At 48.6% G+C, this 21,576-nt stretch overlaps 8 protein-coding genes across 8 annotated transcripts; 3 read left to right on the top strand and 5 right to left on the bottom strand.

Annotated features, from left to right (window-relative positions):
- Positions 1 to 1,190: 1,190 nt before the first annotated feature.
- On the bottom strand, positions 1,191 to 2,700 carry HOO65_030386 (MSP domain-containing protein; the record flags this gene model as incomplete). Its single annotated transcript, XM_071002160.1, has 6 exons — positions 1,191 to 1,745; positions 1,865 to 1,980; positions 2,102 to 2,160; positions 2,288 to 2,310; positions 2,378 to 2,448; positions 2,661 to 2,700. The coding sequence occupies 6 exons, from the start codon at positions 2,698 to 2,700 to the stop codon at positions 1,191 to 1,193; spliced, it is 864 nt and encodes a 287-aa protein (XP_070860065.1).
- Positions 2,701 to 4,868: 2,168 nt separating this feature from the next.
- Positions 4,869 to 6,106, top strand: HOO65_030385 (UBA-like protein; the record flags this gene model as incomplete). Its single annotated transcript, XM_071002242.1, has 4 exons — positions 4,869 to 4,953; positions 5,091 to 5,292; positions 5,365 to 5,515; positions 5,603 to 6,106. 4 exons carry the CDS (start codon positions 4,869 to 4,871, stop codon positions 6,104 to 6,106), a joined length of 942 nt encoding a protein of 313 aa, XP_070860064.1.
- A 525-nt stretch (positions 6,107 to 6,631) lies between these two features.
- Positions 6,632 to 7,509, bottom strand: HOO65_030384 (ribosomal protein P1; the record flags this gene model as incomplete). The annotated part of the gene is made up of 4 exons (XM_071002337.1): positions 6,632 to 6,678; positions 6,810 to 6,942; positions 7,192 to 7,269; positions 7,441 to 7,509. The coding sequence occupies 4 exons, from the start codon at positions 7,507 to 7,509 to the stop codon at positions 6,632 to 6,634; spliced, it is 327 nt and encodes a 108-aa protein (XP_070860063.1).
- Positions 7,510 to 8,724: 1,215 nt separating this feature from the next.
- Positions 8,725 to 10,671, top strand: HOO65_030383 (UPF0662 protein; the record flags this gene model as incomplete). The annotated part of the gene is made up of 6 exons (XM_071002026.1): positions 8,725 to 8,941; positions 9,064 to 9,449; positions 9,564 to 9,730; positions 9,797 to 10,010; positions 10,200 to 10,280; positions 10,357 to 10,671. 6 exons carry the CDS (start codon positions 8,725 to 8,727, stop codon positions 10,669 to 10,671), a joined length of 1,380 nt encoding a protein of 459 aa, XP_070860062.1.
- A 175-nt stretch (positions 10,672 to 10,846) lies between these two features.
- HOO65_030382 (uncharacterized protein) lies at positions 10,847 to 11,497 on the bottom strand (the record flags this gene model as incomplete). The annotated part of the gene is made up of 5 exons (XM_071002402.1): positions 10,847 to 10,873; positions 10,941 to 10,955; positions 11,026 to 11,174; positions 11,256 to 11,311; positions 11,406 to 11,497. 5 exons carry the CDS (start codon positions 11,495 to 11,497, stop codon positions 10,847 to 10,849), a joined length of 339 nt encoding a protein of 112 aa, XP_070860061.1.
- Positions 11,498 to 12,924: 1,427 nt separating this feature from the next.
- HOO65_030381 (putative peroxisomal-coenzyme A synthetase) lies at positions 12,925 to 14,529 on the bottom strand (the record flags this gene model as incomplete). The annotated part of the gene is made up of 2 exons (XM_071002124.1): positions 12,925 to 13,023; positions 13,078 to 14,529. The coding sequence occupies 2 exons, from the start codon at positions 14,527 to 14,529 to the stop codon at positions 12,925 to 12,927; spliced, it is 1,551 nt and encodes a 516-aa protein (XP_070860060.1).
- Positions 14,530 to 15,473: 944 nt separating this feature from the next.
- On the top strand, positions 15,474 to 18,403 carry HOO65_030380 (Splicing factor 45; the record flags this gene model as incomplete). Its single annotated transcript, XM_071001857.1, has 7 exons — positions 15,474 to 16,142; positions 16,588 to 16,741; positions 16,793 to 17,329; positions 17,385 to 17,573; positions 17,690 to 18,081; positions 18,143 to 18,226; positions 18,308 to 18,403. The coding sequence occupies 7 exons, from the start codon at positions 15,474 to 15,476 to the stop codon at positions 18,401 to 18,403; spliced, it is 2,121 nt and encodes a 706-aa protein (XP_070860059.1).
- Positions 18,404 to 18,461: 58 nt separating this feature from the next.
- On the bottom strand, positions 18,462 to 20,828 carry HOO65_030379 (copper amine oxidase; the record flags this gene model as incomplete). Its single annotated transcript, XM_071001941.1, has 3 exons — positions 18,462 to 20,000; positions 20,085 to 20,642; positions 20,778 to 20,828. 3 exons carry the CDS (start codon positions 20,826 to 20,828, stop codon positions 18,462 to 18,464), a joined length of 2,148 nt encoding a protein of 715 aa, XP_070860058.1.
- Between the last annotated feature and the right edge of the window lie 748 nt (positions 20,829 to 21,576).

The raw sequence follows: 21,576 nt of genomic DNA, 5'->3' as shown, positions 1-21,576 counted from the left end.
CTATAGTAGAATGAGGTCTTCCAATCAGAAAGGCAGTGTTGCTTGCCTGACTCTTGACGAGTATCGCACTTGTACCTTCCTAAACAAGATGATTCTGCAAAGGAATGGCAATATGTGGAGTCAGAGCATGTGAATGCTGCTGTCGTAAGTAAAGCTTAACCAGGTTGCCCAAGTTCACGGGACCTCCTGCTCCTGCCTATCTTTACATCGGACTCGGCTCCCTCCCCGGCTGTGATGGCTTAGGTCAGCTTGATCAGGCTGAGGTGAGATGGGATTAACGCAGCAGTGCAGTCAGGCCCCGGCATACAAATGGGACCCTACAAAGCTCATTTAGATTATATGTAGGCTATTGATATCTAGAATTTATTCGTTCGTTTTTTTTTTTTTTCCAATAACAAGTCAGATTTTTAGGCATTTGTTTAATACTAACAAGGAAACAATAAAAGAAAAAGTTTGCAACAGGTTGATCAAGGAAAGAAGGAAACAGGGCAAAGTACCAGAATACAAAGAAAGAAGACTCAGAAAGGAGAAAATAAAAGGAAAACATCGCCTTTGGAGCAAGGCTAGGGTGATCGAGCCAAAAGATAGCGACAAATAAAAAATGACAAAGAAAAGATGTGTGAAGGTCAGTCCGTCAAATCCGGCTTTGTGTCTAGCGTATTGGTTGTTGGTTGCGGTCAGCCAGCCAGCCTAGTCCAAGGACAAAAGAAACGAAAGACGGGCAACGGAAAGCCCCTGATGAAGCAGAAGAAACAAAGGGAAAAGAAAGAAGCGAGAGATAACAAAGGCAAACCCCCCCATAGAAGAAGAAAAAAATAAAATAACCCAGGAGATGCCAAAAGAAAACGTACAAAAAGGCTACAGAGGCTATTCGCGCGTTGTGGCCATGAAAATGACTTTCCCAGACCAAAGGTGTCTAAGCTCTAGCCTAGTTAGCCCATACGGCGAGCCAGCCAGTTGGCCCACACGCCTCTTCGAGATGAGACAGAGACAGACGGGGTCCTGTTCTCAAGTAAACAGAGGTAATGATATTGGTCCACTGACAGAAAAGAAAACAAGCAAAAACAACGTAGAGCGCCTCTCAGCAATATAGCAGGCTCCAGCTCCTCTTTACAGCCCCCTTCCACCCTCTTCTACACCACGCCTCAAAGCCCAATTCAACTCGCTCAAGCTGCCCATCCAGCTCACCTCTAGAAGAAGAAGTAGGCTAGCAAAAAGCTTAGCATGCACAAAATGGCAACGATCTTGACGGGAACACCTTCAGTCACGTTGCGATGGGGCGAAGCAAGCGTTTGCGAGCTTGCTTCTGGTGTATCGACGGGCAAATCGGTCTTAACTGCAGGAGCGAGTTCCGGGGCAGCAGGCGCACCGGGAATGGGAGCAGGCTTCTCACTAAGGCTAGGCTCTTGAGCCTTTCGTTGTCTCAGACCGGATACTTCGTCGGCAACAGTGGGCTTCTCCTTAACTGGGGCGGGAGCAGGCGAAGAGGTAACGGGGTCGATGACAGAGGGTTCGTGGGCGATAGGATCAGACTTCATTTCAGCGGGCTGAATCTGAGGGGTCGTAGTCTGCATATCCTTGGGCGAAGAAAACGGCAGTGGAGTTGCAATATTGGGGGAGTTGACGTTGTTCGACTGCTGTTCGCGCTTAGGCGTGGCAAGAACAGACTTGTCGCCCGAGGGGCCACGCAACCAAGTGACGCGAATTTTCTTCTCTCGAAGCTGTTTCTTATCCGTAGTTTCGAGCTGGAGCCGGAGTATCGGAATTAGCATGGGCCATTTATTTTTATCGCGAAGCAAGAGCGGCTCTAGTGGAACGAGCCGTCAAAGGGAAGCAACCGCAAAATGCTGCCAGGAGGACTTACAACAGCAGCAACGCCGGCGTATTCGTTCTCGCCGTTGATGACAGCAGACTGCACGAGGAACTTGTCGCGGCACTTGGCATCCAGGGGAGGCTCAGTCTTCATGGCTTGAAGAACAACTGCAGGATAGACCCAAAATCATTAGTAACTGGCATTGCATGCGCATGTGACCACAAAACACGATTTCGGGTTACTCTGATGACATGGCGCTTGTGATGGTGGATATTCAGAAAATATTACCAGTGACATCAACATCCTGACCAGGCTCGATACGACCTGAGTTCGGCCGCACACAGTACCTGATGGATATTTGTTAGAGTCAGAGAGTGAGAAACGGTGTGAAATATAGCAAGGGACGAGCCGAACAGAGTATGATCAGTTTGTAGTTGGATACGGTGTTAGGTGGCGCGTGCAAGGTCGACATACTGCTTGGGGGCTGTGGTTTTAACCTGGAAGATGCAAGAGTCAGTGATTCGGTCTGTTAGTCGGTTGGCTGCGTGGTGGCAAGTTGCTTACCTTGAAGGCAATCGGAGTCATGCTCGTGTTTTTGAGATTCAGAATCTCATGAACCTCGGAAGTGAACGGCCCTATCGGCAATCGGAAAACAAGGCATGGTCAGCGGTAAACTAGCAGGATTCGACTCAGCTAAGCCGTGAGCGAGCCGCGAGTGGGATTAAAGGGTTGGCGTGTTGATAGGCGGACGGGCGTGCAATTCAGCATCCAGTGCAGCTTGGTTTGCGACAGTCCCAAGTATGGGGAAGTAGAAGCGACGCAGATTTTAGTTGGGAAGTACACATACGATGGAAGGTCAGCTCGCTCGGCTCAATTTCAACGGACATGGTGGATATGTATTTGTAGCTAGATGTGCGTGATGTAGGCGGCTGGTGCGGTTGAGTTCAGGTCAAGTCTTGCGCTATGTGTGCTGCAGGACGGATTTGACAAGGCGGTGGGAGTCGTGACAAACTGGCGGGTTGTTTAAGAGGGGGGGGGGGAGGAAAGAAAATTAAGACTTGTGGAGGCAGAGGAGAAATAAATAAAGAGCTAGTAGTAACAAAGCAATAAAAGGCGGCTGTTGATGGGGGAGAAGAGAGGGGGCAGACAAAAAGAGGCCAACGATGATGGTTTTGCGTGATAGAAAGCAAAGAGCCAGACAGGTTTGTTTAGCTGAAGAAGAATGCAGCACGAAAGAAGATGGATAGATGAAAAGAGAAAAAAAAAAGGAATGTTGAAACGCAGATAGACGTGCAATTAAAGCTTTGGGCGACCAGATTTAATATGGAATGGGGGTGCACGAAGTTAAATGTGTCGACTTCAAGAGGCTTGTTTCTGAAGCTGAGGAAGAAGCAGGCAGAGCAAAGGGTCATAACAAGCTTGTTCAATTAATAGCCCCCCCCCCCAAATAATAATAATAAAAGAAACAGGCCACTATACTATAATATCTACACTGCCTACACTACACAAAAACAGCAAAGCATCAAATGACAAGCAATAGCTTAAGCAGGGCCTGTGTCAGGCAGGCTCAACTGTCTCCTTGATTGGACTGATGCAAGAGAAACAGTGGGGCAGAAAGCTGTCTTTTGTTTAGCACTCGCAGGCTCTAGCTTTAGGCATACATCAGCACCCTGTAGGCCTCTTTACCTTTCTACCAGGTCAGGTCAAGCTCCCCCTCTACCTAGCAAGCCTTGGCTCGCCAACAAGAGGAAGAAGAGCAGTCAGGGCGTTGGCGGCATGACAGCTTAGTCAAGATCGACGTTACATGTTTCTATGTTTCTATGACGCAGCTAGCTGCTGCTGCTCCTGCTAGTCATCCATCAACCAACACGGACAAAGCCCGCCCTTGGCTTCACCCAGACTTGAACCAAATTCCAGCATGAAAACCTTATCCTCATCCTCATCCTCATCCTCGCCCTCGACTAGCTCGCCCATGCAAGCCTGATAGCTGCACTTTTTCAGCATAATGGCTCACACTCTCTTATACTTTGATGTTATACATATGTGCTGTGACGTGTCTGTCAAGTGCATCTCTATGTGACATATCAGTTTTGAGCCCCCTCCACTGATAAGCTTGTGTGTGTAGAAGAAAGAGGAAACCGGGCCCAGCGTGTCTGTAGGACAGGCTAGGCCCGTCCTAAGAGTTCATATCCTGGAAAGGAACAAGCACATGTTTTTAAAACCTGCCCTCCCCCCCCCCCCCACCCCCATTGACTCTACACGGCTATAGTCTCTCGTCTTATTCCTAGGCACGTACAACCCTTAAAGCCCAACTCGGCTATTCTATGATTCGCTTTAGCTGATTGGTTATCACGTTGAGTACTTGGTTGACAAGGCTCCTAGCTTCCAGCCTCGAACGTTGAACTTCAAGCTTCAAGCTCCAAACCCCAATGTTCTAATACACAACTGTATCATATATTTGCACATAAAAATCCTCCACAGATAGTTACTATAGTCTACAGTGCTTGGATACAATGCGCCTCCGTTTCTTCTCCCAATACTCACGCTGAACTGGCACATGGACTATGTATACTGGCTTTTTTACTGGCCACGGTGTAGGTCTCTCAATCCACTAGCTCTGTGGCTCAGGATTAGCCCTGTGTCTTTAGAGCCAGGGAACAAAAGATCTAAGAGCTGGCACTCACATGCTTCTCTGCATCGGTCCAGCTTTCTACTTCCTGCTCTTCCTTTCCCTTTGGTGTAGCGTCTGCTTGAGAGCCTACTTTCAGCCAAAGCCTTCATTCATGTCTTGCGTTAAGCAAAGCGAGGTTTTGCCCCGCAAAAATACAAACGGACGTTTGAGTGGGGCTCCCTGCATATGTAGCTTTCCTTCCACCCTAGCGCCAGTATATCTCAAAGCTTCCTCAGCTTTCTGCCTGGATCAACTCTTTAAGCACCTTCACCTCATAACTTTTCAAATTCGCGCTATAAGCGGCCGCCATCATCGCAGTTTCCTCTCTCAACCACATTTCCTTACCTATTCTACTTCGTTCAACCTCTCATACAATTCTACAACATGGTCCAATCTGATTTGGATGTCCTTTTGGACATGGGGTTCGAGAAGGAGCGTGCTGAAATCGCTGCGAAGAAGTCTGGAGGACGTATGTTACGCTCACCCTAAACGCTCGTGGTTGCGTTTCAAATTCTGCCTATCGCCATACTGGAGAAGTCCAGGGCTTAACCATTCTCTCGTGGCTATATTGTAGTTAATCCAGCTAACGTATCTACCTGCACATAGTCCAGGGAGCCTTGCAATGGCTAGAGGACAACCAGGATAAGTCTCTTGAAGACATCAAGAAGGAGACCGCTACCCAGACCGAGAGCACCAACGCAGAGAGCCACTCGGACGATACCAATGATTCCGCCAACTCCCTTGTTTGTAATGAGTGTGGGAAACTGTTTAAAAACGCCGATCTCGCAACCTTCCATGCTACCAAGTCGTAAGTCGTCCGGTCATTCCGCTCCTAGCCAAACACTTGTCTATACCCATACTCACTCATCTTATATGTCAGCGGCCACACGGACTTTTCAGAATCAACTGAGGCTATCAAACCCCTCACCGAAGAAGAGAAACAGGCCAAACTGCAGGACCTACGCGAGAAGCTCAAGGCCAAGCGGGCAGCACAGAGTGTAAATGACCAGGAAACCCAACGGCAAAATGAGGTATTTGTGATCTATATGGCAAGAATCCGCCTTCCTCCCTGAGAAAAAAGTACTAATACTCGACTCCTTGCCCCTCCTCCGCTTTAGAAAATTCGTATGAAAGCGACCAAAGAAACCCAAGATGCCAAAGAGAAGCTACAGCGCGAAGAGCAACTACGCCAAGTTGCTAAGAAGCGCCAGGAAAAAGAGGCCGACAAACAGGCCCTCGCTCGTGCCCGCGCCCAAATCGAGGCGAACAAGGAAGCCCGCCGCCAAAAAGAAGCTGCCGCCAAAGCCGCTCGCGAGGGTCGTGCCGGCGAAGAGTCCGTTACAGCACCAGTACCTACACCCGCCGCCTCTTCTTCTGCCCCCAAGCCTGCACATAGCGAGGCACGCCTGAGGCTGCAGACACCTTCAGGCAACATAATGAAAACCCTGCCGGCTGAGACCACGCTGGCAGAACTAGCGCAAGTTGTTGCCAGTGAGAACGGGTTCCAGGTGACCAGCTTCTCGACTACATTCCCCCGCAAGACTTTTGAAGGCGCGGTAGACTTCAGCAAAACACTCAAGGAAGTTGGCTTCGTTCCTAATGCCGCTGTAGTTGTGAAATGAAGAAAACACAAATATAGATAGTACGTTGTTGTTTGCGTGGACCCAGAAACTATCTTATCTACATTGTGTGGCTTGATGTGGATGGTCTTTATTAACCCTAACCCTGTCAACAGACATAAAAGCTTTGTTGCCTCATGTTGCATGCACGATGGTAGTAGAGGGACTGTCAATCACATGTGAACAAAACAGAAAGCAACTTTGTTCTAGATCTTCCAGCATACAGTGCTCCTCTACTGATGCATTTCCATTAGTAGCATAGGAAACAAAGACATGGCATGCTTTTTCATCTCATCTTTTGTCTGTTAATTTTTTTTGTTCATTGGCATTTTTTTTTTCATTGAAAATTCCGAACTCCAATGCCGAGAGCAATCCATCCGTCATAATTTACCCTATGAGAACAGCCACTCCTTTCTGACAGTGACTTAAACAACCATCTGCCTTGATCGAACAAATTCTGTGTAACACCCCAGAGCCACACAAGTGAAGTAAACCCGGAAAGAAAAGAAACATCGTAAAGCGGAGCATTTAGTCGAACAGACCGAAGCCCATGTCGTCGTCGGACTCCTCCTTCTCTGTAGGTATTGGTCAGTAGAGCATTCTAGCAATGAGGTGGCAAGTTGGTATAGTCGACAACACAGGGAATCTGTAAAGCCGCCAACACGCAACTTGGCCACCATTAAAGAGGTTCTTGGTTGTTGCTTACCCTCCTCCTTGGCCTCCTCAGCGGCCTCCTCAGCGGCGCCACCAGCGGCAGCACCACCAGCGGGGGCGGCAGCGGCAGCACCACCGGAGCCAACGTTGGTCAGCAGCTCCTTGACATCCTTGCCCTCCAGAGCCTATTCAAGAAGACTTATTAGTATTCTGGTCAATCTTGGCATTCAGGGCCTCCCCAGCAATGCCTGCGCAGGACCTCTCTATTCGGATATTGTCGAAGAACTTGGGTCGCTATTGCGTTTTCACTCTTTCATCAGGCGGGGAATTCGACGCAGTTCAATATCTTTTTGTCGTCGGTTCGGAGAGGGTTGCGCAGGGCAATGCTAGAGCTGGCCATATAGAGCGGTGCTCTAGTGGGCATTTATATGTACCTTGGCGAAAAGCTGAGTCCAGATGGGCTCAACATCAGAGATACCGGCGGCGGAGATCAGGGCCCGCAGCTTATCAGCCTGCAAAACAGAGGAAAATTTCAGTCAGCCATTGAGTTCGTTCAAAGATTGCCGAGTGAAGCTTGTAGGGGAATCGTCGCGCGTTTGCGAATATACGGGTTGGAATATAGCAAAGGTCGAAAACGAAGTGGGATGTTCGGCGGCGATAGAAGATGCGTAGTGCCGACTTACAGTGATCTCGAGACCCTCATCGGCCAGGATCAGGGCGGCGTAAGACGAAGCCAGTTCAGCGGAAGACATTTTGAATGTTCAAAGGACTTTTGGGTATAGCTACACAAAATGAACAGAATTGATGATACTGAAGGAAATTCTTCAATTTGACATAAAGACCAATGTTCAGGCAGTTGGAGGTTGCTGGCTAGACCAATGGCGTTCCTGCTTCGCACCAGAAGGGCTCAGACCTAACATCATAATTTTGAGCGCACAGCAATGTGGGGCAGCATCCAAGTTGTGCGTTTGAGTCACGTGATCCCGATATCACGTGCGCTCGAGCCATGACGATAGACTGGGAAAGAGCATGAGCTAAAAAAAAGTAGACATGTGCATTGTAAACCCATGTGTTATGTGGAAATATGTCGTCAGGTAGCCTCCCATGATCATATCACTACTCAGTTTCCTTCTCTTTGCATGCTAATATAGCTACTGAATTTTCGCTGCCCATACTATCTGCCAGCAAAATACATCATCACAACGGTTTCATGCCCTTGGACTCCTCAGCCTTAACAGTCCGTCAAGTGCCAGCTGCCGCACGGCTGGCACTTGGCATTTCCCCGATCACACGCTAAGCCTTATTGGATGTCAAGAATAACCCCGCCTTGAAATGCTCATGAACCAAATGTGATTTTGAGGATGGAACTATCGGAAATCTGCAATATGCGATATAAATGATGGCCACGAAGAGCTTTTTGCATATCTTTTATTTCACATAACAGCTCGCTAAAATTAAGTGATATGGAATGAGTTACATCTCGTGCATACGCTGCGCTTCCAAAACGTATATCATGGGACAGTATGTTCTAAGCTCTGTTCCATCTTCTTAGTCTAGAACTAAAACATCCCACATTAGGGTTTGGATGTTCCATTAAAGACCTATTGAACCAGTCGACTATGACGTTGATTTTATGGGTTTCACCTCTAATGACCGGAACAAGCTATCTAGAGCAAAAAGCTCTTTGAAGGAATCCCCAACATCAATCTTCTTCATCATTTATCTTGAGGGCCCATCGCAAACACATTAGCCACGCCATTTAATAGTCAATCAACACATTAATAATCTTTGCTTCTTGGCTCTATCAAGCATCTTTTTATCTGGCATCGTCTACTTGTTCCGTTGCCCCTCCCCCTATTTTCCCAAATTTATCGACACAGTACTATCTCATTTTTGGATATCAGCCTTGCTTTTCTTTATTACTACGAATACTTTTTGCGCTTCAATCAACCCATACCCCACAAAATATGGATACTCCGTCTTGCCCGCAGCCCGCCGATAGTCAGGAGCAGCAGATCTTGACGCATCTTGAGACCATTCGCGACAAGCTGATTCTACTCAAGCGCGATCGCACCAACTACATCCGTAGTCAAGATGTGCTTCCACTCTATGACGAGGTTATCGAACAAGTGCGGCTGCTGAACGCTGCACGCGTTGGAAAAGAGGCAACATATGAAAACAGAGGTTCGTGGCCTGCTCCGCTTTCCCACAAAGTGTCTGTATTGTGGCTTGCGATCATGCCGAAACCGTACACTGCTGGTCTGCGTGGTTAAGCATTGCTAACGAAGGAAACAATGATTATGTAGTTGACCGTGTACTTGAGAGCTGCTTCCAGTTGATTTCCCTGTTCTTTATGACTATCGGTCGCAACTACGAAGCGCCGGCAGCCTACGCTCTAACGTCCACTATCAAACGCCTAGCTGATCACCTGACTGAGTCGACTCTGTTCTCGCAAAAGGATCTCGACAGCATCACGCATACTCTCAAGAAGCTCACACAATATATTGAAAATGGGCGTGACTCGCATGACCCCATTGTACTTGATCTGCTCTTGAAACGGACAGGTCTTTGTAAGGAAATGCTCAAGAGCCTCCAGGCGAAACAAGAACCCCTGGGCGAGCCTCTGCCAGCAATCCATGAAAAGCTCATTTCTATTCTACGGTCAATATCACTAGCAAACACGCGCAGCAAGGTATGTTGTAATCGGAGAGGCTATTCAGAGCTCGGATTGCCTAGGTAACAAGGGCACCAAGATAAGCCTCGGCAAGATAATATATATGCTGACAGCAAAATTTCAAACTTTTAGTTCTCCAACAGCGAGGTGCACAAGCTTTCACTTCAGCTAGCTGAGATTGACGCCATGCGAAAGGAGGGCAACTTTCTTGCTCCCGATGGCTCGGTAGCTGAAGGCAGCGACACGGTCTCTCTTTTGTTGTTTAAATGCATGAAGTGGGCAGAAATAGTGCAAGTAAAGTAAGCTTGAGATTCAAATGCGGCAGGCCCAACTAATTTTTAAAGCGCTGCTAACTTCTATTCCAGAAAAGGAGCTATCCCTGCAGCCTTCAAGCCGATGTACAACGACCTGGTCAGGGTACGGTCGGAGTTAGACAAGATTTCCATGACCCAAGCTTGGTCTCTGAGAGAAACCGATCTTTACGATTTCCAGCGCCTGCTTGACAGATATGATGAGGCTAGGGTCGATGGCAACTGGCTAGATAATGAAGGAAAGCCTGCCGAGCTATATGTCCAGCGTGTACGTATATATATACCCAACATGATCAGAGTCTGCACACACTAGCTTTATTGACACAGAATTGCTAACGCCATGATATCACAGACGCTTCTGTATCTTGTTCGCCGGTGTTATGCGTACATCTATTCGCTTATGATTTCCTCAGAACCAGTTTCCGAAGGTTTGCTGCCGATATACAACCAACTACAGACTCTAAAGCGATGCCTCATTGAGGTGAAGAAAAATGGCGGAATTGGAAGCCCCCGTGAGCTGTATCCCTACAGCATGAAGGTAAAATTTCCACGACTATTGTCCCTGTTACGAGATACATCGCGGCTAACTAATATACACTATTTCACCAATACAGCTTAACTCAATTGACAATCAGCGTGTCGATGGGAAGTTCCTAGTTAATGGCGACATCCCCGAAGGACAGGGCAGTGTCAACGAACTTCTAGCCGAGTGCTTCGACCTAGTGTACGAGCTGCGCATTGAGGCGCAAAATGCGGTAGATGAAAAGGCCGAGGCAGAAGAGGAGGCTCGTGAGACCGCTCGTGCAGAACAGGAAGAGGAGGAAGAGAGAGAAGAGGCGGCGAAGCTTAGGGCCGAAAAGGCAGCAGCAGCATTGGTGCATGCAGAGCGGAAAGAACGGGAGGAGAAAGAGGCTAAGTCCCAAGCCTAGATATATGGAAGGGGGAATGGTTAAATCGACATAGTGTTTGTAGGAACAACAGGAGCAGGAGATTTGCTTTATTTTTATTCTTTTTTATTCAGTTGACTGCGTGATATATTACGTATTGCACGCCTTCTTTAAGGCTTCTAAAGTTACTATAGACTATCTATAGAAGGCCCCTTTCTTAAGGCTCGCGAACAGCACATTTAAACTAGTTTAAATAGGCGCGTTAGCTTAATGACGTCAGAACGAACTTGGAAGGGAATGGGAGGACTTACAGGCAGGATTTGGGCCTAGGTGATAATGAAAACAATTCTGTTAGAAACTTGATTCACGACGATTATAAGCACAAGATCCACGCACCTTTTCCACGTCCCAAACGCCGCTGGTGGCATAAATATCCTGGGCTAGGAACTCTCTGGCTTCCTCGACCGAGCTGGCAACTAGAACGACGGCGCTTCCATTCATCTTGAGCGGGCCATCAGGAGTAGGTACCTCCTCAAGGGTGGCGCCTAATCAAGCAGTGGTTAGCATCCTAAGCTAGAGAGCGATGTAAGTGTTAAATGAGCTTGGGACCGTCCGTGTGTACCCACCGCCGACCTTGATAACACCTGTTGTAACCTGTGACTGGAGGTTTGCAAAGTGTGTCCTAGAAAATGGCGCCAAATATATGTTAGAAACCATTTACAAGTCAACCTTCACAGCACTAAGTTGGATAAGTGGGCTTGCTTGGCAGTACTTACGGGCGCGCAGCCAAGCGCTTTTCTAATGCGCCTGGCTTATCAGGCACGACACAGAGAAACTCAAACTTTCCGGCGGGAACGGAAGAGACCATGGTGCGAATATTAAGGGGGCTAGAAAGGGTGGTAATCTGAGGAGATCTAGAAACGATTGCAGAGGAACGAGAGTGAAGAGAGGCGAAGCAACTTCTAAAGGAAAGGTGGGGTAGGCAGCGGGCAAAACTTGACATGAATCTAAATGAAACTGCTGAAAGCGACCTATAAATGAGCGAGTAAGAGAGGGGGGGTGAGAGATAAGAAAAGCACTAGAAACAGAAACTTGGGAGAGATCGCTCAAAGTGCGTGAAGTCTACTGTAGATATTGGTGGGGTTTCTCCAACGAATTGGGGGTGGAGAAGCGAAGGTGCTACTGTCCGTCTTCTTCATCAGGACCCACTAAATAGATGCCTTATAGGCGACAGATGCTTTGTCCATTTTAGGAAGATCAACGACACAGATGCTGTCTGTGTAACAAAAGATACATAGTGACGACATCGGAAGCATCCTCTACGAGAAATAGATGACTGCTTAGATTAGTATTAACATGCGACATGGACGCATATCGAGTGGAGATATACCTTGTGAAGCAGGAGCAGAGCCTCTCCATCAGTCAAGCTTTCACCTGTACTTGTTGGTCCATTACCAGGGGCTATGTAAAGACGATATGCTTTGGAAGAGTATAAAATAGTACGTTCATAATTATCTCATGCCATTTCCATGAATCCAATCCATATAGTAAATGGTATCCCATCACCTAATCATAGCCCTAGCTTCCCTTGCGGGGCCTTTTCATCTATCTTCTCGTTCTCTCCTACTCTACATACATATACATATCTAGATGGCCATGGACTACTTACTACCTCACATCCTACATCTTGGCACGCACTGTGTCGCACGGGGTAGATACACAAATAAGTTAGAGCATTAGCTTAGACGCACAGCACCAAATTCCCTACCTATATATTAATAGGATCTGTTTTTAGAATACGAGTGCTATAGCCCTAGATAAAAAGAACACTACAATTTATCATGTATATTGAGGAATCCCTATCATGAGAACCCAATGGTCTTGGTATGCCACGCAAGGTATCACAGGCCATCAGGATCGTGATCCAAGCAGCGCCTCGCAGTGTAGAGCTTCCCAAGATCTCAATAGACATGAAGAGTCAACCCTTTCTTATCGACATATTTACTAAACAGGGCCAAGAAATCAAAAACGTCAAATGAAGTCACAAAACCGCATAACTTAGTTTGTAGAGGCACGGTAATAATATCTACCTGCTTCAAGCTCTTATTACTCCTTAAAATATTCAACCAAGCATCTTATTCCATCCCACATGACCGGCTGAACCGGTATCAAAACTGGGCATGTAAAACAATTTCACGGCGTAGATCTACAGCACATTCTTCCTAGATCTCACGGATCCCCTCAGGAAGATACGCAGTAAAATACATGTCGCACACTCATTTCTGTGTGCCTACTCTACAGCTTAGCCTTGACCTGCTTCAGCATCTCCTCCGCCACAATACGCCGCTGGATTTTGCCAGTGGCCGTCTTAGGCATAATATTGGTAAAGTAAATCTAGAATAACAAGTCAGCAAACTCACACCACTACACGGATTTGTTGGTACTCACCTCCTTCGGCGTCTTGAACTTAGCTAGTCGCTCCGATACCCATGCTTTGATTTCCTCTGGCTTCACAGATTGTCCTTGCTTGAGTACAATAGCTACACCAATCTCTTGGCCATACATTTCATCAGGAATAGCAAAGCTAACGGCCTCGGATACTGCTGCATGACAGGTCAAGACGTTGTCCAGTTCAATGGGTGAAATCTTCTCGCCACCCTTGTTGATCAACTCCTTGATACGGCCAGTAATAATAACGTAACCGTCTTCATCCATCTTTCCCTGGTCGCCGGTGCGAAAGAAGCCTTTCTTGGCAAACGCTGTAGCATTTGCCGCTGCGTTGTTCAGGTAGCCGCTAGTAACATTCTCGCCCTTGATGCAAATCTCGCCTTCGTTGCCCTGGGACACCTCGTCGCCATCATCATTAAGAATCTTGACCTGTACGCCTTGCCCCAGACCAACAGAGCCAGGCTTGCGCTTTGCTGGAGGAAGGGGATTAGAAGTCATCTGATGAGCAGCCTCGGTCATTGCATAAGCCTCGAGGACAGGCGCCTGCAGGGTCTTTTCCAGCTGGGCAAAAACGGTGGGCGAGAGCGGCGAGGAGCAGGAACGTATGAAACGGATCTTGGGCAATGGTGATGGCACAGGATTCTTGAGTAGAATCTGGTGGATTGTTGGCACGGCTGTGTACCAGTTGGCACCATGGGCGGTAAAGTCGGCCCAGAAATCAGAAGCGGAGAATTTAGTAGGAACAACCATAGATCCACCGCTATACAGAGGAGCCATCAGCCCGCAGAGGAGCCCATGGACGTGGAAGAGTGGCATAACCAACATGGTACGGTCGGCGGCAGTTAACTGATACGTATTCTTGATGTTCATCATGGTACGGGTGAGGTTGCGATGGGTGAGAGGCACCACTTTAGGACGAGACGTTGTGCCGCTTGTGTGCAAAACAAGGGCAATATCATCCGGCGCAGCAGTAAGGACCCGGCTCTTTTTACCCTTGAGCTTCCCGGTGTCTTTTATGTCCAAAACAACACGACTTTCCTGTGCATCCCAATAGCACTCTGCAATAGCAGCATTAAACTTTTGGGCGGCCTTAACAGCAGGGCTGCTGGCATTGAAAGCGCCACGAGGAACTAGCACCAAGTCGGACTTGACATCGTCAATATAGAACTCAAACTCGGCCTGCTTGTAGTTGGGGTTCAGTGGGGCTGCGATTGCGCTCTGCCATGCGCTAGCCTCGAAGGCGATTATGAACTCATAACTGTTGATGAGCGCAAGAGACACGTAAGAGCCTTTTCCAATGCCAATTTCTGCGAGTTTTTGGCGAAAGTCCGTGATGTCAGCAACAAGCTGGGCATATGTAGCCGTTACCGGTGTCGGCTTCGAGGGCACGATAACAGCGACAGAGCTGGTGACGCCCTGAATGGCAGTCTGGAGAGTCAAGGGGCTAGCCATAGTTGCAGATAGGACAAGCACGTATGTGGTCAAATAAGCCTCAGGAAAATAGTAACCGATTATACGAGGCAAGCTATGACGTGATGCGATGCTCGGTTAAGATATCGAGACTATTTTTCAATAGGACAGTACAAAGCAATTGCGCTTTTGCCGATTTTCGGGTATTTAAATGATGGAGAAATTTCTAAGATAAGAGCAAAGCTTATCAAAAGAGAGGAAAGGGATGCTAGAAAAAAGTCGTTCTTAGGTTGAGTTGAAGGTTAGAATTCCTGAGCCGCTCAGAAATGCGACGCCGTTTATTGTCGCAGCTGTTTATGTTTTTTTTCGGTAAATCTTCGGGTAATATACACTGAATTTGGCACCCTTGCAATCGGCGATGAAATCCAACAGGCTTCGATGGCGCAGTGGTAGCGCAGTGGTCTCATAATTCATGAGGGGTCTGATTTTCAACTTCCGAAATGTAAAATGCCATCCAAAGGTCGTGAGTTCGACCCTCACTCGGAGCATCTCTTTTTGCAATCCCTATTGGCTGGGATTTGCCGCCCTCAAATCTTACCTACAGCGTGAGCTTAGTTCTCTTTTTATTTTCTCTAACTCTCAGGTCGGGAACGAAAATCCCGCCTTTCCTTTTACTGTTCTTATCGCCATCTTCACAATACAATACTTATATTTATCTTCTCTCTCATTGCCATCGCAAGCATCAAACCTTGGTTTTGATACAACAAGGCATCTAGGGTAGGGTCTAATTGTTCGTCCTTCCACGTGACCCCGGCCGGACAAGCTTAGATCCCTTGATTTTAGCGACCAGCGCCCAGGCTGGTCCACTTCTCCTCTGCTTACACACGCCTCGCATATAAGACAGTCCGCATGCTTATTACTTGGATATCACACACTCGCACACACGCATACACAGGCTATCTACTTCTCGAGCACCTCCAGTCGCTATGAATAACGTAGAAGTCCTCAAAGACCTTGAGAATATCCTGCGGTCGCATCCACTATGGACTGAAATATCGGGCCTGAATAACGTTGTTATTACAGACCGCACTGTTAGGAAGAACGCCATAGAGCTTCGTCCAGGTTCACTCTATCTGCTCATATCGTCGCCCACATACAAACCCCTAGGGAAGCAACAACCAAGACCTATGGCCAAACGATGGCACTGGAGTTTGTACTCCCACATCAGCGACACTCATGGCCAGACATACCATATTACACATGTAAACAACGGCGAAGCAGGTCCCGAATCGAAAGCCCCACAGCCCAGCAAGAACGTCCAGCTAGGGCAAACGCCTGTGAATGGCAGTAGTAGCTGGAAGTTTGAGTCTAACCATGTCGAAAACATGCCTCAGAACATACCTGTGGTATGTGCCATCCGGATCGCTGAAATTGACGACGAGCTACAGTGTGAGCTAGAGAGTCGGGTGGCAAAAGTACCACTTGTGCCAGACATCAGCAGGCGCGGTTTCGATGGTAACGATATCATAGAAGATGGCGTCAGTAGCTGTAGCTGGCTCCTCCGTGCGCTGCATGATTTAGATCAGGAAGGTTGGATCTCTATCAAGCCACCGTCCAGCGCGGATGATATTTACAATGAGGCTGTAGATGTTGGCGTACGGGCAGAACAGATTGATGCGCCATTGGTGAAAGACAGCCAATTTGCACATCTATAAAGATCTCCAAAGACAAGCAGCCGGTAGCGCGTTTCGGACGATGAAAGATGATGGTGGTTTTTTTTCATAAAAGCCCTGTGTTGGACTTAACGAGCTTTACGACTATGCATACTAAAATCTAAACGTTTACTTGATCTTAATACTAAAAACAAAATGCACTCTCACCACACGACTCTTTGTTTGACTTCTCACGATGCCTTTCCTTGCCCATGACATCACAGGGTATGTATGTCATTATGCCACAAAAAAGGCGCCGTTTGCTTGTGTCACCACAAAAATGCTCGTGTATGGATACTTCTGGTCCTTTGTAGACACCCCCGAACAAGCTTGAATCTCATCTTGGATCCTTTCTTCAACACCCCAAAACTACGACGACAATCTTTAGCCTTTATCGTTCTGTATCTTCAAAGAAATGTCTAGCCAATCACCAGCAAAACCCGCCGGGTTGTCCCTCTATGCAGATTTACTCGAGCCCGAGCCTGGAGCTTCCAATGCAACGAACTCTAATGCTGCAGCCAAGAAAAAAGCAGCTGATAGCGGTAAGTTTCTATGCTATGCCCCTATGGCCTATCCTTAGCTTTTTCCTGCAGCTTGGCTCATCTCCTCTTCATCGACCACAGCCCTTCGCTTCCAGCCTATCCGCCGTACTGCTCCAACGAAACAGAAGCCCAAATCCGTCTTTTCGGCGCCCGTGCCTGCCCCCAATGCTCCCAATAGCGCAACCCCAGCCCAGTCCGTAGCCGCACCAACAACAGCCAGTTCAACTTCAGCCTCAACAACTCAAGCTCCTCCGGTCAGAAGCCGGCTCTCGGATTGGGCGCCTTCCAAAGCCGATGAGTGGGCCTACGGCACGGGGGAAAAGCGACAGCGTGGTGGACGTAAAAACAAGAACAAACGGCGGAACCACGAGCAGCGAGAAACCGACTGGGAAGATGTGTACGATCCATCGCGTCCGACAAATGTAGACGAGTACCTGAAGAGTGATGAGCGCATCGGCGAAATTAGGGAGTGGAAGGATATCCTATACGGTCATCGCAAGAGCTATAGCCGCAGTGTCAGTCCTTCCAGCGGCTCAAGAAGCGACTTGAGTAGCGACGAGGGCCGAGATCAGCGGCCCGGCCTGGGTGGTAAGATATTTTCAAGGCTCTAGCCTAAGACATATTTATTAACCATCATTTGCAGCGAGAATTGCGCCACCGCCTGGCTTCAACTTTGCGCCTCCTCCAGAACCACAAGAGATACCTATGGACATCTCAGGTGACGATGTCTATGCTCGCCGCCAGGCCATGTCTCAGGGCCAGAAACCAGACCCTTCGGCGCCCACACCAACTCTGGTCCCAGCCTCCGCTTCGGTTGGTGTAGTTGCCTCCAGTGCGCCAGTACGCTACGCGCATGTCCAGAGAGATAACGACAGCAATGACCCCGAAGAAGGCGGGGACTGGGACGATGATCCCGGCCGGCACTTGGGCTTGGCCATAGCTCTACAGCAAACGACGATGACAATTACGATGATGCCAATATTGGGGCGCCCCGCGCAAACCGACCCGGCCAGTCCGGCTTCGCTGGCCGCATGATGGCTAAATATGGCTGGACCAAAGGGTCTGGGCTCGGCGCCGAATCTGACGGCATCACCAGTGCACTTTCTGTAGCCGTGGAAAAGCGCCGGAAAAGGCCCGATGCAGAAGGCGGGGGCTGGGCAGAGCCGGCAGGTTCTCGTAATAAAGTCCTAGGAGGCCAGAGAAACAACGAAGATAGCGGCCAATTTGGCAAGATGAGCGACGTGGTGGTACTAAGAGGCATGCTTGATGGAATGGAAGACCTTGCTCATGAGATCGAATTGGGCCTAGGCCAGGAGATTGGCGAGGAGTGCGGAGAAAAGGTAAGCCCTACGAAGACGGCCTTACTCCCTGATTCAAGTCTTCTTACTAACATGTGTATAGTATGGCCGCGTCGAACGATTGTATATCGACCAAGCATCTCGGCGTGTCTTTATCAAGTTCACGAATCAAATCTCTGCATTGCGGGTAACTAATTCCATACACCACTACCCTCTTCCCTCTCTTTCAAACCCCCCCCCCTTGTTACTAACAACCTCCACATTGCAGGCTGTCAGCGAGCTCAATGGCCGTATGTTCAGTGGTAATACCATCAAGCCCGCATACTATGACTCAGAGAAGTTCGAGGCGTGCATTTATGACTGAGTATACAAACAATAGCGATACAACTTACTACTCCATATCCCCGTGCCCGTCTTATCTATTAAGCCTCATTATCCTCTGCACAGCATACCATGACGCTCTTATTATTTTCCTGCGTCGACACAGCCACATCAATACCGGGGTTCTCGGTAAAAAAGTTGACTGGTTTCAGCCCAACCACCATCTTTTCACTCGGCATCACCGGCCAGTCTTCTATCCGCGGGTTATGCGTTGACCCAAATGTATGCCACACCACAATGTCGCGATCGCGCACCGCTGATTCATCACCCCCCAGGTCTGTGCGCCGTGCAATTGCCGATGCAATGCCATCGCCACCCGACGATTGCATTGTAAAAGTCCCTGCTGGGTACAGCTCATCGTCGTGGTAGCGTGTCACCCACACAGCGTGCTGGCCGAATTCGGACCGCCGGGCATGGAACGATGTCGGGTGTGCGAGCAGTTGTTGGCTATAGGCAGGCACCAACTTGAAGCCGACGGGCGTGCCAGTGATAGGGTTTGTCTTGCCCTCGTTGATAATCTTGAACACACGCGCGCTTTTGTGGTCGAGATCCAGGCCTTGCTCTTTCTCAACCATGGTGGATGTGGTGGTGTAGCCAACACGGAACGGGTTGTGGGTGTCTGGATCATCAATGGGCATTGCGTGTGACTCTTCGACCTGGACCGAATTGTTCGCTCCGTCTAGCATGGGATCAATCCGTAGGCAGAACAAATGCTGGTGATACGGTGCTAGAACTCCAGGAGCCACCAGCGTGCCGTATGGGGGCACTGGGTCGCCGATGTTCATGGGTGCGGTAGACAGAATTCCAGTTGCACGTACCTCATAGTGAATGGATGCATCCTGGCCAAAGTGGAAGGCAAAGATATACTCGTAGTTGCTGACAGTAATTATTGTCTGGAGCACAAGAATGCGAGAGCGCACCACTACCGCATTGCCTGAGCGGAAGCTCGAGTGCTTCCACAAGATCCCATCATCCTGCTCATGGCAACACACCACGTTCTCCAAACGCAGTGGCGTGCCCTCTGCCTCTACATGCCATGCGTCAAAGTACTTGACGTAGCCCAGGCAGTCGCAGCCCAACTTCAGGTTATTCGCATTGATTCCCGCACCATCACAACCGAGGTCAAACGCAGCCTTTCGTGGGTATGGACAGCGCGGATCAGCATACGGCACGAACATCTCAGCCAGCGCCAAGCGATAGAACAGCGGACGGCCATCGTAGCGCACGTCGTGCAGTGTCAGGCCCTCACGGTAGTTGAACCCAATGCGGAACGTCCACTTTTCCCATGTCATGGCGTTGCCGCGTACGTGGAACGACGGGCCCTCAGGCTGAACTATCTGGTACGGCCTTGTGGTCATTCGTGGCGCGGGGCGCAATTCTGGGTGGTATTCAATGGCTGATGAGTGCGTACGACGATCATCAAAGGGTTGAGCGTTCTGGTGCACACGGTCGCCTGCGGCTGATGGCAGGCGATATATGTTGATCACGGCCAGGTTATCAGAAACTTCAGCGCACAAGTCGAGCGGATAGGCATAGTAGTTTGTATCTGGGTGTGAGATACGGCGCAGGTAGAACCAGCACTAGGAGAGGTCAGCGGTCCAGGCCATGTCTGTGTGTGCCTATGTACGATATATCCATGACACGATTAGTAGTGGCTAACTCACCATGGTTGTCCGCTTTGAGACGTCATTCAAGCCGTCTGTCGAGTACTCCCATGGCTCCACCACAACTGATGATCCAGCAGGCAGCGCCATCTTAGCGATCTCAGCCTGTATACTTGCGTCGGCCAAGCAGGCGTCCTGAACGCGGCCCATAAAATCGGCATCAATGTATGAATGCTTGCCTTTTTTGTGTTCCCGATAGGCGACCTTTGCGGCATCCAAGTCGACGTGGAATTCAAAGAGTGGGCGAGTTTCTTCTACCTCAGCCTCAGGGTCTATCTCTATTTCCAGCTTTGCTTTACCATCTGTATTTTTGCCTTTCCCTGAACAGTCTACGGTATTTGCTGCTGTATCTCTATTCATCATTTCCATGGTAGAAGTACATCCCTCTGCAATCACATGCACCCGAGCCATGCGCACTGGCCACACTGCCGGTGTTAGACCACGAGCTACATCGTCCAAGAAGGGGAGTAGTTCAGCCTTGCGTGGCTCATAGAGCGTAGCGACACGGAAGACAAGACTAGTAGCAGGCGGGAAGTGCTCTCTGACGATAGCAGTAGCCTTGTGAACAACTCAGGAAACAGCGAGTTAGCCAACACAATACCATTAGTCTGTAATATAGTGTACGGGGATGACTTGCAGATAGGGTGAACAAGAGGGCAGGGAGGCAAGACAAGAATGAGTGATTATGAGTACCTTGGAGATTTCATGAGGCCCAAGCGGGTCAAGAGGATGTGGACGAGACATGGCAATAATTCGCTTTACGAAGGTCACTCACCCACCAGTCCTAACAGCGAAATAGAAATGCATGAGGGGTTAGTTAGTTGGCATAAAACTGGCAGCCTACCAACAAACACATAAAATATTGGGCTTCCTCTGGACAGAAATTGCGGCCTATCATTGGCCGGTCTGATGCTTCATGTGGGGTTCACAGAGACTTGGCCTTGTCTTGTTTGACTTTGACATCGCGACTCAAATATTAGCGATGGCCTTCGTCTCCAGGAGACATGGCATGGAGCACAATTATGCACAGGATGTTTTTCGCATAACCACATGGGAAGAAACACAAAATTGGATAAGACGATCATCACTTCTATCGAAACCACCCTATTTATTTCTACATACTGATGCGCCCTCTCTTCAAAACCAAGGCAGATAAAAAGATACACGCTGCAAAGACTGTCAACATACAAAGATTTGTCATCGTGGTCCATCGATAATAGAGTAGGAGTGCTTCGTGGTTAAGGTGGTTTCAAAAAAATAAGAGAAAAAAAAAAGCAACACAAAAAAAGAGGGAATAAAAAAAAAAAAGATATGGAGCATAAAACGCCACCACAAAACCATGATTATCCTATCCTTAAACAGCACAATCCTTTCATGCATAGCACTTACATCCACCCGTGCTACATGCATCTAAAATGAAAAAAAAAGACAACTTTGCAGACTCATTCTTCCATACTGCTTCTTCTTCTTCTTCTACACCATGTCATCGTCG

The sequence above is a fragment of the Ceratocystis lukuohia genome (genome assembly GCF_044167205.1).
Source record: "Ceratocystis lukuohia strain C4212 chromosome Unknown Supercontig3_pilon, whole genome shotgun sequence".
Lineage (NCBI taxonomy): Eukaryota > Fungi > Ascomycota > Sordariomycetes > Microascales > Ceratocystidaceae > Ceratocystis > Ceratocystis lukuohia.
This window is presented reverse-complemented; position numbering and strand designations above follow the sequence as displayed.